Raw genomic sequence first — 16,157 nt, forward strand, 5'->3', positions numbered from 1 at the left:
AAAATGAAGAAAACTCTCTCACCTTTGTAGGTAGCTTGACCCAACTGTGTGATCTCTAGATTACTTTGGGATTTTTGTTCCTTTTCACAGGTCATTTTTCCTTTTAGTAGTCCTTTTTCTATCAGACATCCCAGTGCTTCTCTAGTTATATCTGAGAGGCTCTTTTCTTTAGACAGAAACTGTTGCTGAACACCAAACAGTGTGCCACACATAAAGTGGTAGATCTCTTCAGGGTTTCTTGCAATCTATAACATTTTAGTATGTGATTATTTAAACATAATGTTGCAATCTGAATATTGCTACGCATAGCATGAGAGATAAGTGCCAACCAACAATCTTTGTCTAAGTGAAAACATTATGCTTACTACTGAAGACATAGGGCAACACTTAATTTTATGTTGCTACAGAACTGTGTGATACCTCCAAGTTATACTACAGACATTCTGGCTGTAAGAGATCTGATATAACACTACATGCCACTCTGCTCTAACATTCCAGCTTTTAGTGTATCACTTTTTGGGGCGGGTGGGGGGGCTCTTTAAGGAGTGAGTAATACTAGAACATGTTTAAAACCAATGCAGAAATAGAGCAGAAACCACTTGGGACTTGTCTAAATTAGGAAATTTTATCATCATGTTTCAACATGATTTAACAACTGAATTAGCTAACACAATGATGACCTCATCATCATCATTTGTGTAGACAAGGGCAAGCTATGCTCAGCGCTGTGCAAGCTAGTCATGGTTAAACTCAAGGCCTTAGTGAATACTAATGTAACTGATCTCCATCTTAGTGAAATGTACAGTTATTCTGTATCCACACTCCTAATATCAAAATGCATCTCTAGTTGCTCACAAAAGAATTAAATTGTTACCTTTAATCCAACCAAAGACAGGAGCAGGCTTTGGATTCCCTTAGTGAATTCAAGAAAGAGGTTGCTGTAACAGTTCTCCAAAGGACTGTTTACTAAATTCTGAATCTAAAAAACAAAACAATGGTTATTTACACTTTGCATTCATAAACTCTCCACAGGTGAAAATATTCCATTTTCAACAAATATCTTGAAGGTTTTTTTAAAAAATCAAACTAATAAGAAAATTGCTGGAGATGTCCAAGTTTTAGGATTGACCTCTGGAGATAAACTCTTATGTGAGACACGACATATGCTGCAGAGAAACAACTGGTCTCCAAAGAGATTGGAAAAGGGCTCTGGCTGCCCTCATGATTGCAGAAAAGGGTCCCACAAAAATAATTATTACAAGGAGAGTCAAATAGTTACACAAGAAAAAGACTGCTGCTTTCAAATGAAGAGTTGGGGGCAAACAATTCAAATCCTCTTCTCCCCCCATCAACTTCTTCTGATGACTCAAGCCACCACATTTTTTGAGTAAGTTACCAGATGTTTGTCTTTTTCTTGCACTATAAGAATACTTTCACCAGCACTGTCAATGCCAGCTCGACCAGCTCTGCCAATCATCTGCTTATACTGGTTTTTCTTCAGGAACTCTGTAGCAACATAGGGAGCTCTTAAAATAACCCTAAGAAAAAAGAAGAGACTTTGAAAAAGCTACGTTTTGTAGTAAGAGTACAAAAACATCAGTAAAATTATATTAAACACAAAGCCCTCCCCAAGAGAAAAGTTTTTATTTGCCTCATGATGCAAGTCTCATTGTTAATGAGAATTGTGCATGCCTGTCAAATACAAAACATACCCCAACAGGTCTATTTGAAAATCAAGAGCAATACTGAGCACATGGAAAGAATCTTTGATAAAATATGAACAAGTGCCAAACTGAATTTTGTATCTATCTTATGGACTGTATCAGCTCCAATCACTATAGTAGTATCTAAGCACCTTATTAGTATTAAAAAAAACAAACAAACAAACAAAAAACCAAATAAGCAACTATGCCAGCCTGCATTGCTCAGTCGTTAAATTTTCCAACAAAAACCTTCATGCTTTCTCCCAGGCTGCCATTCACTCTGGAGGAGCTCCCCATAAACATTCGCAAAACTCACTCATCCAAAACACACTTTCTCCAAGATGTCAACAAAAAAACTTGACGACGGGTAGGGCTGCTGGTGTGCTGAGACCACAGCCTTGCACACTGACCAATACTGTCTCATTGTTTCCTTGTATCCTCCCATTTGTCTGTCTGTATCCATCTGTTGTCTCATCCTATACTTGGACTGTAAGTGCCTTGGGGCAGAAGTCTTTTTGTTATGTGTTTGTACAGCATCTAGCACAATGGGGTTCTGGTGCATGACCAGGTGCTACAGTAATACAAATTATAAACAGCACCACAATGTCATCAAGGACTTCTACAGACAACCCACAAGTTGCCTCCCCTGCATCTTTATACTGTAGCATCTCCTACAACTGTCTATATTTTTTAAATATTGATTTGATGCAATATGACATTAACCTCAACAAACAATTTGGACTTCTGTCTACACTCTACAGAGTTTAAGTTTTATTTAAATTGAGAATATAGAGCAACAGGAGAATTATTTAAATTATCGACATGCATATTCCATGAACTGTCAAATAAATGACAAAAATGAGCTTATTTCCAAGCCCTCAAATCTCCTTAAGTAATAACTCTATTTAGAAAGGCTATTTCTAAAGAATTCTACACTGAAATAAAGCCAAAATTGCATTTAGTCACGTTCCAGTTATATTGAATAACAAAAATCTAAATTTAACAAACAAGATTAAACACAAACTTTGTCTTTAGATCACAAAACTCTAATATAAAATACTAAAAAGGAGCCAAATCTGTTTTATACTGCCAGATTATTCAGTAACAAGCCTACAAAAAATTGTGCCCCATCAGATTTACTGAAACACAAACATTGCGCTTTAAATCATGCAATTTAAAGGCTGAGTCAACCTGAATGTAATAACTTACAAAAGTTGTTCAGGTATCAGATGCCTTGAGCCCCCTGCCAAATTTTTCTGGTTTTATAATGACATTTTCCTTTTTTTTTAAATTGTTTCTCTTTTCCCTGGTTGCTGCATGAAAAACCCACACAAGTAGGGAAAAGATTTCCTACAAAATGCTGACAAATGCACAAAGACAACAAATTGGAATTACATTTTTATTCTCTAATCTCTTTCAGTTATAGGTTATTTACTATTGTACATTGATGAGTTAAGACTGCAGGCTATCAATAACCAATTTATCCATGAAAGTGTAATTTATTTTAAAAGCTACTTTTGGATAAGCCCCTTTGTCTGAAGCAGGCAAGAGGACATTCTCCAAGCCAATCAGAATACATAAGGTAACTGATCACACTGAGAAACAATATGTCAATATCCTGCCAAAGTGTACCATTTTCGAATAGTAAGACAAGACCACAATGAGTAATAAATCATAGCATCCTAAATTCAAGAATGTCATTACATTAATTCAATCTTTGTTTTCAATAAATGCATTAGCATTTACACAGCAACAGGTCATTTGGACACACTTCTGTAACCACCACCAGGACCTCAAACATACAGATTGAACAGATGTGCTCTATGCTAGTACATTTTTGTGTTGTCTACACTTTTCAATAATCTCTCCAAATAAAAAGGACTATTTTCAGTGTAATTCCACTTTGAAAACTGTCTAAAAATAACATTGTTTGTTTCCTTATTTACTATCTCAGTGATTTAATAAAAAATTCTCAGTTTATAAGTAAAGTGATGGTTTTCTTAATTGCCAGCTCTATAGATTCTACCTGAAAGCCAAGACGTGTTCTTACTGTCTCATGCACCATCGTAAGTAACAGATTCTGCAACCCAAATTCTGCCCTCAGTTATGCCTGTGCAATCATCTGATTTGGTCCTGCAATTGGAATTTAGTTACAATTCTCTAACTTATACTTGAGTCAAAATAGAATGCATCTTGATTGTTCAGAAGGATTCTTGCTCAGCAGGGTTTCCAAGAGCAAAAAGCAGAAAAACTCATCCTTGAAATCAGCAGATATGACTAACAAACACACAAGGAGAACTACTGAGTAGATTGCAAAAAGAAAAGGAGTACTTGTGGCACCTTAGAGACTAACCAATTTATTATAATAATATAATAAATATTATTTATAATAATAAATTGGTTAGTCTCTAAGGTGCCACAAGTACTCCTTTTCTTTTTGGAAATACAGACTAACACGGCTGTTACTCTGAAACCTACTGAGTAGATTGTGCCACGTTTAATCACTACTCAGAGTGGAACCTCATTAATATAATGTTGACATCTCCAATTTTAGACAAAGCAGGAGTTTTGACAATATAGGGTTTAAATGAATCCTCACAAATACTTTTGCATGACTAACCTTCGAGCTGGCAGGTTGACTCCAGCAGCTAGAGTAGATGTGCAAGTAAGAAGGCACAGGACACCTGCAGAATAAGCCTCTTCTATACGTTTCCTTTCGTCACTGGTAAGGCCGCTGTGATGGTAGGCAATACCAAATGCAATGGTTCGCTTTAGAACAGGACAGAGACTTCCCTTACCAATATTCTTCAAGTCCTTAATAAGATCTTGTTTCTCTTTTTCCCTGTGATTTCTATATTCCCTTGAGGGGGTTGGGGGCAAACAACATAAACACCCTTAACATTTACATTTTGACAATTCAGTAACTACGTTAAAAGAAAAGCATACTTCTAATTTGCTCCTGCACATTCTCCATTCCTACAGCAAGAATATGTTCACCTCAACCACTGAAGTCCGGAAAACATTTTCTAGTGTTTCTAATACTATTATTACCAAAATGAGAATCACCGTTAGTCAGCAGCAAAAAAAAAAAATCAACCTATACTTTCAGTCAAGAAAACAGAAAGGATCAAGAAAATGGTAAATGTTCTATTTCAAATGCACTGAGATGAGTAACGAGAGAATGATACAACCTGCCTACAAGTCTAGTAATAGCACAGATTCTTTTCCTCATAGGCAGCAATCACAATGATGGGAATACCAAGTAGTTAGCGATTTCAATTTTCAGTATTTATTTTGTTAAGGTAATCAGATATACACACTGAAAATGAGTCTAAGTGCCATGTAACTTCCTAGAAACATCATTTCTATAGATTTTTTTGGATTATTATTAGATGAATTATTGCATGAATCTGAGCAGATATTGGTTGTTTCATTGATAATGAAATAAAACGTTAAGATATTCAACTTAAAAAAAAATCCAACTTTTTGTTTGCATCTTACATTCCCAGCATATGTAACCAAACACAAAGAGCTGCTTAACAGGCTACTGTTAGGCATGACAAAGAAGAGAACCACTGAGAGCATGAATGGTAAACAGTGAGTGCTGTAATTTACACAGAACAGCATGAACAAGATGTGAATTCCATTGATGGTCTCTAAAGGAACTTTGCTATTTTTGCTCTTTTTTCTTGTTTATATTTTTTAAACTGATTCTTGAAAAATTGTATTTTAGTGCCTGTTTTTGTTTTAAACCAAAAATGGACTCTGGAACAGGAGCATTCCCTTCAAACTACCCTATAACTCCATTCGCCCAGGGCAAGTTAATTTTTTTTGTTTTTCGTCAGGCAAGTATTTTTTTCATCATCATTGGAAAAGGCAGGTGACTAGTTTTTGTGCTAAAAGAAGTCAACAGTCAAGGCCGATTTGGCATTTCAGGTGTACTCTAAAATAGTAATGAGAGAAACATACTTGTTCAGGTATTTGCATATCATTTCAGCTACATTTTCACAGTTCTTTTTAGTGGAACAAAAGACTAGGCAGGAATAATTTGGAATGACTTCTGTCACCAAGGCAATAAGGTGGTCTGGGTCCATCTTCTGCAGATTACTAGAATACTGAAATAAAAGTGAAAAAAAAGAGTTATCACACACTCTACTTGTGATTACTACATGAATTAAACCGAAGGTCCTGACCCGCAAATCAATTCTGAATCTCCTTTCGCTTTAAAAATGCAGAACTTTAAGGGATGCTCAGTATTTGACTGGAGAGAACAGAAAGGTGTGAATGGAATATTTTGCCTCTTTACTACCATTGGAACTCATTGGTAACACTGGTGCTACCTGTTCTATCGTACTGGTAGTCACTCTATCAATGAAGAAGAGTACTGGTCTAGAGATCAGAAGTTTTTTTGGGGGTGGAGGCACAGTAAAAAGTAGGTAAAGACAACAACGAGTTCGGATTGTTACATTATGGTTGTGGGCATAGCAACCTAGAATCAAGAACAGAGACCCATTACCTTCCTTCCCCCACACTTCACATCTGGGCACTCAAGTATATTAGGCCCCAAATTTGATCTACATTAAGAATAGTTATACCAGACGAAACAAAATTTCCAGAAATCCAGTAGTCATAAGCCAATATGAAAGAGAAGGGTATCTCCTCCTACCACAATGCAGGGGCAATGCCCTAGTGTGAAAGCCTATCACCCATTCCCAGCTGTCGAGAAGAGAGAGGGTGCTGGGATACCTACCTAGGTGGTTTTCCTGGCCCTTGCTCATAGGCTCTATCCTTTTTGTAGCAGCTTCTGGCTAGTTGTCTGAAATTTTCAAGCACCTCACTCCCCCAGTCAGAAGGGAAAATAAGTTCTCTCCCTTCTTCTCTCCTGTACAGCTGGGAATAAAATTAAAATCTAAAAAACACCCCTCATTTTAGTATTTGGCCTTCTAAAGACCACTTTTCCATTGATATTCTACCCCTTTATCATACTGTATATTTATGAACCAATGAGTCCTAATAATACCTTAATTTACCTTAAGTTTTGAATACTGTATACCTAAAGAAATGAAAAGTTTCATACATTTATCTGTATTACCTTGAAATTAAGAAGACGTGAAAAAGTAAGGCCATTCTCTGCTTTGTCGTCAACTTCATAGATACTATCTTGTATTTTAACATACTCCTTTAATTCTACCTAGGTTGGTTTAAAAAAAAGGAAAGAAAAAGAAATGATACATTAACTTTGGTCAAATTACTGTCTGCATCACTACAACTTTAAAACTATGAGATCTCTTGGAAATACATTTCCAAACTTCAAAAAATAAAGGACCATTCTTATCTCTACACCCAAGAGCTGGCATATGGCATTTATTTGCCTGTTCTTTACCTCCAAGAATTCATTACCTCAAGACAATACACACCTTTCCTACCAACTGGTAAAGTACAGCTTGGCTGATGCTGTGAGCTTCAGGGCTAGTGCACAAGCAATTTACTTTCAGTTTTGCATGCTATTTCATCTAATGTTAGTTAGCTTTACTGATTCCCTTCAAGGTAAGTATCTTTCTGAATTGCAACAGTATAAGTTAAATACAGTTTGTATTGTGTGTCACTTCCACTACTGCCACATATCTTTTAGAAAATAAATGTGATTTGTCCCCGGAAATCTAGGCAAGCCGAACAATGAAAGACGTATGTTTTTAATTCTCAAAGCAAAGGAACACTTTTTTAAACATCTAACTGTATACCCTCTTTTCTCTGCCCGGGTAGAGAAAACAAATGAGAAATTTTAGCCCAAAGGTTTTTTGTTTGTTTGTTTTTAAAAGGTAACTGAAGCATCTGATTGAAGGAACTCAGAATACAAGTGCCTTCTCAATCACAAAGAAGGGCTGGTCTACCTATAGATTTTGTACCACCTTAACTGAACTGATTTAGAAACCAATACAGTTAAAGCAGTACAACCTCCACCTGCAGACATAGTTATACTGGTATAAAGGTGCTTATATTTATGGAAATAAGCTGTGCAGATACAAGCACCTTTATACCAGTATAACTATGTCTGCACGGGGAGGTTGTACTGCTTTGAACTAAGTTTCTAAGGGCACGGCTACACTGGAAACTTCAAAGCACTGTCGTGGGAATGCTCCTGCAGCAGTGCTTTGAAGTGCAAGTGTGGTCACATGTGAGCGCCGGGAGAGAGCTCTCTCAGCACTCCTGGTAGTCCACCTCCACGAGGGGATTAGCTCTGAGCACTGGGAGCACGGCTCGGAGTCTGATTTTTCATACCCCTGAGCCATCGAGTTAGAGCGCTATAAAATGTAAGCGTAGACAAGCACTCAATCAGTGTAAGTGGTACAAAAACTGTGTGTTGAAAGCTCAAAGTATGAAACTAGCAATCACTTTTAACTCTAAAAATAAAAATGTTAAGCAATAGTTTTCCCTAGTCTTGAACACGTACTGGTCTAAAATTATTAGCGTAATACTCCGCTTGCAGGAACTGCTGCAGGTCCCCAACATTGTTTAAAGTTGCACTCATTCCAATGATTTGAGTAGTTTCTATAAAATAGAAAATTAAATGTTGAGTAAATTAGAAGACACAAAATGTTAAAAATGTCACAAGATGTATTTATAGCCTTATATAGCACATATAAAAAGCACTGAATTCAGTATCTAGGCAGCTGTTTAAATCATGCCATTATTTTTTTTAAAAAGGCCAACCAAAGGGGCCCACAGACTTTTGTACCTATTTCAGTGCAAGTTATCACAGCACAAGCAAAGTTCTAGTTAACAGTGAACATATTTTAACACAGCAGTTGCCATATCAGAGCCAACTGCTGTAAACCCAACCTAACTCCGTTAATAAAGAAAACTTAAGGGAACAAGAAACTTTACTACCTGTGGAGGAATTAAAGCTCTCACAGTGGTCATTGGGTTAGACCAGAGGTTCTCAAACTGTGGGTCGGGACCCAAAGTGGGACGCAACCCCATTTTACCGGGGTCGCCAGGGCTGGCTTAGACTTGCTGCAGCCTGGGGCCAAAGCCAAAACCTGAGGCCCACAGCCCAGGGCTGAATTTGAAGCCCAAGGGCTTCAGCCCTGGGCAGCAGGGCTCAGATTAAAGGTCCCCTGCATGCGGCTGAAGCTCTTGAGCTTCAGCTTTGGCCCTACCCTCCCCACCCAGGGCGGCGTGGCTTAGACTTTGGCCCTCCCACCCAGTGGGGCTCAGGCAGGCTCAGGCTTCAGTCCCCCATCCTGGGGTCGTGTAGTAATTTTTGTTGTCAGAAGGGGGTCACAGCGACATGAAGTTTGAGAACCCCTGGGTTAGACTTTTATTTAAAGCTTTAATTTGGCAGCTCTCAAGGTTCTCAGTGAAACAGTTTAACTGTTCACCATCACAACAGTCCACTAGCACTCACCTCTCACACGTCAAGAGAAGGATGTATTTTTGAAAACGATGAAGGTAATAGAATTGGAGAGCCACATGACAAAACAGCCCTAGCAATGGTTTTATAACATACAGGGCTCCAGACTCAAGGGCTGAACCAGGCCTAAGAGGCTGCCCAGACCAGCAGCCAATCAGAAAGGGCTGGGGGAGAGCCAATCAGAGCAGGGAAAGAGGCAGCCAATCAGGACAGGGCTACATCCTATATAAAGGCTGCCTAGCAGAGAAGGCAGTCAGTTGCTCTCTGACTAGCAAGGGAGAAGGACTGGCTCCTGAGCTAAAGAGCAACATCTTAGACAAAGCAGTGCTGGGCAGGCTTGGGGAAGCAGAGCAGAACTCTGGCCCAGATACCTGCCAGGCTGTGGCCCTTGCTAAGAGGGGTTGAGAAGGTGCATCGGGCCAAAGGGTGTGGCCCAGGAAAATAGGGAGGCAAGAGGGGAGAGATGGAAGGCAGAAGGAGGCTGCCCCTAGAAAGTCCCTGGGAAAGGACCCAGGGTAGTGGGGGGTCCTGGGTCCCCCCCCGCCTTCCCCCTTTGCACTGTCCCTTGCCATTGAGGAGAGAGGCCGAGACAGACCATGACCTGCCCCTGAGACAAGGGGTTAGACTCTAGGGCTGTGGTTGGCCATGGAGGCAGGGACAAACGGAAGAACGGCTGTTAACAACGCCACCCCGGAAGGGGGTGAGACCAGAGTGGTGGGCACTGCCGGAGGGCAGTGTCCTGAAGTGCATGCAGAGTGTCCTGCAGAGGACACCGCCGAGCAGGGAGCAACGCAGGTCCCAGGACAGCGGAGCGGAGCCAATGGGCAGACTACCATGTGTTTAGGACGCCCCACAGCGGTCAAGAGCTAATTCCCGGAGTGACCAACAGGGGGTGCCAGCGGTGATGAGTGGTGACCCCGTCACACAACCAAACAGATTAAAAAAGAAAAAGCAACAATCAAATTGAAGCCTGGACTGAACAAGAGTCCTTCAGTGTAACAAGAAGCAAGTTTTAAAGGCAGGTGCCCTGGAGCTAGGAGTGTTCTGCTGCTGACCTTAGAAAGCCACCTTCTAGGCAGATGGTCATGATACAAAAGGCCTTAACTATCATTAGACGACAGCAGAGAAGGTGGTGTCTTCTAAATAACTGGGTCCCAGACAATGCATATTTAGATTTCTTGAATTTTACTCAGAACACCCAAGTAGCCTTTAGTGCCACACTTGAAGAGCACATGCTGAATGTTCTCCACCTTTCTCACTGACAAGGCAGGTGGCTGTATTCTGTATCAGATGAAGACTGCAGAGGTCCACCGGCGTACAATTGCATTAGGGGAACAATTACAAAAGACATGGTAATACTGTGGCAAGGTTTGCATCCAAGAAGAGTCTCTGGGCTAGTCACAGACAGATAACAGAAATATCTCACAATGCCCTTTTCCGTGTACTCAGGGAAAAAAAGATCTTCCACAACCCCTGGCCACAAACCACACAGTGAAAGGGCGGTGCTCCCCACCTCCATTCTTTTAGATCAGTGACCCTCTTCCATTTATATAAAAAGAATAAAACATGTAACAATGATAAGCCTATCTGCTTCAAGACCGAGCTGGGTAAGTTTATGTAGGGGATGGTATGATGAGACTGCCTACAATGACATGTAGCTGATCGACAACTGCTACATCTCCAATGGCCAGTGAGGGGACACTAGATGGGGAGGGCTCTGAGTTACTAAAGAGAATTCTTTCCCAGAAGTCTGGCTGCTGGGTCTTGCCCACATGCTCAGGGTCTAACTTATCACAATATTTGGGGCTGGCAAGGAATTTTCCCACAGATCAGATTGGGCAAAGATCTTGGGAGTTTTCACCTTGCTCTGCACCATGAGGCACTGGTCACTTGCAGGTTTAAACTAGTGTAAATGGTGGATTCTCTGTAACTTGGAAATCTTTAAATCATGATTTGAGAATTTCAGTAACTCAGCCAGGGTTAGGGGGTCTATTACATAGTGGGGGTGTGAGGTTCTGTGGCCTGCAATGTGCAGGAGGTCAGACTAGATTATTACGATGGTACCGTCTGACCTTAAAGTCTATGAGTCCATGTAATTTATTTGTTTGTGTGTTTCAAGAGGCTGGCATTGAAGGGTAAGGGTGTGAAAGGAGTGGCGGGAGAGATTTTATTCGGCAGTTTGATCTCAACATAAACCAACACCTTGCAAATTCCCCCGATTGCCTTTTGTGAATCTCTTGGGCCTTATGACCTACCAGTTATGAAACACTGTTCTAGATTAATCCCCTGACACAGCAGCATCCATCCTTCCCAGATTAGTTGCAGACATATCACTTCCATTTAAGTCAAAACAAGCTGAGAAATCACAAACATTAGAAAACCATCTTAGATGAAAAAGGAATAAAGAATTTAATGTTGTCCACATACTGGTGACTATGGGTGTGTCTTCACAGTATGGTCATCTTGAGTTAGCACACCAGTTAACTGCACTTGAGCAACTATTGTTCAAAACAACGAGTTACTGAGTGAGTTGCAAAGTGACTAGATTAGCTGCTGCTGAGTTGTAACTCAAGCTGATGTATCCCCACTGAAGTACTAGCTCAAACTTCAGCAGCATTCAGGCTTCGACCTCCCCCTGCAAGGGAATGTCTACGCCAGGGATCTCAAACTCGAATCACCACAAGGGCCACAAGAGGATTAGTACATTAGCCCGAGGGCTACATCACTGACACCCCCCTCCCTACCCCGGTCCCCACTCCACCCCTTCCATGAGGCCCTGCCCCTGCCCCACCCCTTCCCCACCCCCATTCCAACCCTTTCCCCAAAGTCCCCACCCCAACTCCGCCCCCTCCTTGCCCCTATTCCAACCCCTTCCCCAAATCCCTGTCCCTGCCCCGCCTCCTCCCCGTTCCTCCCACCGGAAAGCGTTAAGTGCAGCCAAACAGCTGTTTGGAGGTGGGAAGTGCCTGGAGGTAGGCAGACGAGCAGGGATGCGGCGTGCTGGGGGGAGAGGGAGAGCTTGATGGCCACAGGAAATAAGTCCGGGGGGTGCGGGAGAGAGTGCAGGGAGCTTGGCGGCCCCCAGGGAATAACCCCACAAGCCGCATGTTTGAGACCCCTGGTCTATGCTGTAGCTGGGACAATGTTTCCCAGCATCGACAGACATGTACTAGCTCTGCTCCAGCTAGCATGCTAAAAATAGCAGCGTAGCTGCAGCAGCATAGGCAGTGGCTTGCGCAAGCCACCCGAGTTCAAGTCCACCTGACTGCCCAGGTGTGTACTTGGGTGGTTAGCCTGAGCTGCCACCCATGCCACACTACTATATTTAGCATACTAGATCCAGCAGACCTAGTGTGTGTGTGTGTCCACCCATGTTGGGAAGCATGTTCCCAGGTGTACTGTAGACATACCCTGAAAGGCCAGCTGTCTTGAGCTTATAGTACCACCTAACTCAAGCTACAGATTTTTGTATGTGGCTGGAAATCAAGTTAAGGGTAACACTAGTTATAACTCAAGCCAACTGTGCCGTGAAGACTCGCCCTATGCAATGGATACTGTTTCACAGTGTTCCCTAAGGTCTTTATATAAACATTTAACAGGAAGGGTCAGATTTCACTCTTGAGGGAAGAGTTCACCCCAAACTGGAATTTCTCAGAGATGAAGGAAGGGGACTACTACAGGGCCACTTCATGAACTCCTGCAAGGCACTACAAAGGGGTAAAAAATAACCGCAGTGATCCATGGTGAAATACACTATTACTCAGTGGAGTTTCTGATATTTTAGAAACCGTGAAACAAAAAATAAATTAAAAGTTGGATTATCTCTCTCAAGTTATACAAGTTGTTACTTTACATGGTATTTTTAAAGTTAACTAGTCATGGTGCAGGAGTTACTTACTGCTGGTGTAGAGAATTTTTGCAAGAATCATTTCCAGTGTAGCTCCACGACTCCCCTCACCAAGCATGTGCAACTTCGGGGAATAATAAAGAGAAGTGAGGCATGGTAAATTAGTTACTGACTTAGCAATATTTCTAAATACAAACCAACATACAAATCAAATCCCAAATATTTTTAATATGGTAAACCTTTTGTCCGATTTCTCTTTAAGTTTGGTGTATTTTGACTCTAAAGCCTCCTCCAATAATGTCATCTCACTATAAAATATTATATATATATTTATTTTTTTAGGAGAATGCGGAAAAAAGTATGTGTTTAACAAGGTTTGCTTTCCATTAAATTAAATGACAACGGTCACAGGGATGGCACTTCCTGGCAGAAAACACTCAGTGCAGTGATCTTTTATTACTACCCAGTTAGAATTTATTTTGTACATCTCTTATCTTGATCAAACTGTGCAACGAGAGGTCTGGGGCCGCTGCGGGGGCCAGAAGCAAGTTTCAGGGAGTTTGACAAGCATGGCTGGCGTTAGACCCAGGACTGAAAGCTGAAGCCCTGCCATGTACGACTCTAGCCAGGCTCAAGTACCACCACCCAGGGCGGAAGACGAAGCATGAGCAACTTACCTTCATGATGCCGTCTGCGGCATGGGGCCCAGGCAATTGCCCTCCTTGCTCCCCCCTAACGATGGCTTTTGCTTTTATATGCAGAAAAACAACTGCTGTGGCACAGCTGGGCCACGTGTGTGTGGGGGGGGGGCGCTCAGAAAGAAAAAAGTTAGGAACCCCTGCTTTAGAAGGCAGTGAAGGCCTTTTGCTAACAGTTAATGACAGTACAGCAATCACTGGCAAAGCAGCAGTTAATTCTCAATGTTTTCGTCACAGAACATTTTATTAAAAAGGGACACCTTCAACTTGAGTAATATTGTTGGTAGTTACATGGGGCTGGATTGACACCTTGTAATCTAGTTTAAGTAAGGGGAAGCACATAGCTACACTATACCAGGAGCAGAGTAGGGACGGAGTTGTGACTCTGGCCTACACTTAAAAATTAGACTGTCCTAGCAATATCACTCAGGGTTGTGAAAAATGCTGTGCCCTGAGCACTGTAATTAGGTCATCCTAACCCTCACGATAGACGTAGCTAGATCGATGAAAGAATAGTTCCATCAACCTAGCTACCAACTTTTGGAGAAGTGGATTAATTATATCTACAGAAAAAACCCTTTCATCGACATAAGAAGCTGCAGCGCCTTAGCTGTACCACTGTAGTGCAGTAGACATATCCTCTGTCAAATCTGAATAGTGCTGTTCCTTTATCTTCTTAGATTAGTTCATGCTACAAATGGACTCTCAGAAAACCATGTGATCAAAAATGGTTTATGCTAGACTGAACATGTTTTTGTGTATAATTAAGGGATCAGTAAAACACATTCAATGTAACCAGTTCAAGATTAATTTAAAGTTTGTTTTATACTAGTATGGGATGAATGCCCCTTGTATCCTATTCTGCAAATGGCTGTGTTTTAGGTAGTTAACATTTGCCAACCATCTTTAAGAAGATTTCTCAGACAAATTAAGAGCCCACTGCTCTATTAAGATACCAGAAAGGAGCAAATCCCAAATGAGCAATAACCCTCAAGACAAATCTTGGATACTCTCCAGCTTGCTAAGCAATGGTTTTCTAATATAGTACCTGTACAATATGCCCATTTGTACAGTATATATACAGTTTTAAATGGTGTATTTTTCTTGTAACTGTTTTGTAAATAAAATAGTAACATATGTATTAGTAACCTGTTGCAAGTTTTATAACAAACCTCATCTACTACAACTAGACCCAGGTCACCAACTCTTCCTGTTTCAATCAAGGAGTTCACTAGGCTGTGTCCTTTCTCTATAGTAGCAATGTACAGTGATTTCTTCATTCTCCTTTTGATTGGAGGAAATCTTCCTTTACTTCCCGCATATTCTTCAACCAAGAAGCCTAGCTCTATTCCAAAACTTGACAAGGCCCAAACCTACAATATAATAAAATGCAAAAAGAACAAATTACATGAAGAGTAAATTAATTTTCACACTTAATGACTTTGATCTTGCAATTAACTCATGCTAATGGAATTTCAGGATTAAGGCCAGAAAATAAGACATTATTTCATGTATACATTATGCAACAATACAGCTGACAATAAGAACTATTACTTGAACAAATGACTACTGCAAAAAGTGAAATCAAAGCATATTAACGACAAAAATATTTTAGTACATAAGCCTTTCAGGTGTTGAGATTTGTCAAACCAGTGACAAAATACTTCATCTGTCCTCCATAAATCACTTATTAGTTCCATTAGACAGCTATGGTTTTTTTTTGCAAGATTATTTAAATGTCAACATGGATTTTAGAGTAGACTTGGATTAGACGGCACTGCAAGCAAGGCACTAACATTCCAACAGCTTGGTGCAAATCCAATTTTTCATAACTCAGTTGAAGTGGATATCCTTAACTATAGACTATGTACATTTCATCACAAAGAGTAGTTTGAGAGCCTCTTAACTGAACTAGAAAATAGAAACATACTTTTCATTTCCAGGCTGATATTTATTCAAGATACACAAGAATATATTCACTAGAAATCTCCTATGGATTAACAGAGGATTTAAAATATTTACAGTCAATTTTCCAACACTGGTAAAAAAAGTGCATGTATAAAAAGTAATATTCATTTCAGAACAAAACAAAAAACCAAAATACTGTTTTCACACCTTTTCTTGGACAATAGCCACATATGGTAGAACCATTAAAACATCTTTCTGCCTGCAGAGTAATTCCTGAAGAATTAAAATTTCAGCTACAAGTGTTTTTCCACCACTGGTTGGCAATGAATATATTAAGTTCTTTCTTTGTTGCAGAGATTCTAACGTTAAGCAAGTGTGCTGCCACTCTGTAAAATTGAAAGAAAAATTATTTTGCCACCTCTCTTCTCACATGCATGCTGATTCAGGATCAAAATACACGTTTTCTGTAAAACTAAAGGGTATGGGCAGATTATTGTCTCAGGCAGCTTTCACTGATAAAGTACTGAACATTTCTGATGATCCAGCCTGCCCATCCTCCTTCTTATAAAAGTGTCCACAGAACAAAA

The 16,157-nt window shown here is 40.4% G+C and overlaps 1 protein-coding gene across 6 annotated transcripts in view; it reads right to left on the reverse strand.

The window, feature by feature from the left end:
• The window catches only part of HELQ (helicase, POLQ like), a 34,440-nt gene that overhangs the window by 11,694 nt on the left and 6,589 nt on the right, over positions 1-16,157 (reverse strand). For 4 of the 6 annotated variants that reach the window (XM_073340541.1, XM_073340537.1, XM_073340538.1 and 1 more), the window contains 10 exons: positions 15,778-15,956; positions 14,835-15,035; positions 13,016-13,088; positions 8,155-8,252; positions 6,796-6,894; positions 5,673-5,818; positions 4,324-4,563; positions 1,397-1,538; positions 875-979; positions 23-245 (listed from right to left, as the gene is read on the reverse strand). In XM_073340541.1, coding sequence (XP_073196642.1) covers positions 23-245; positions 875-979; positions 1,397-1,538; positions 4,324-4,563; positions 5,673-5,818; positions 6,796-6,894; positions 8,155-8,252; positions 13,016-13,088; positions 14,835-15,035; positions 15,778-15,956 — 1,506 coding nt within the window. The remainder of the gene's footprint in view (positions 1-22; positions 246-874; positions 980-1,396; positions 1,539-4,323; positions 4,564-5,672; positions 5,819-6,795; positions 6,895-8,154; positions 8,253-13,015; positions 13,089-14,834; positions 15,036-15,777; positions 15,957-16,157) is intronic. The other 2 variants (XM_073340544.1, XM_073340543.1) reach the window with 1 other exon arrangement.

The sequence above is a fragment of the Lepidochelys kempii genome, chromosome 4, assembly GCF_965140265.1.
Source record: "Lepidochelys kempii isolate rLepKem1 chromosome 4, rLepKem1.hap2, whole genome shotgun sequence".
Classification (NCBI taxonomy): Eukaryota; Metazoa; Chordata; order Testudines; family Cheloniidae; genus Lepidochelys; species Lepidochelys kempii.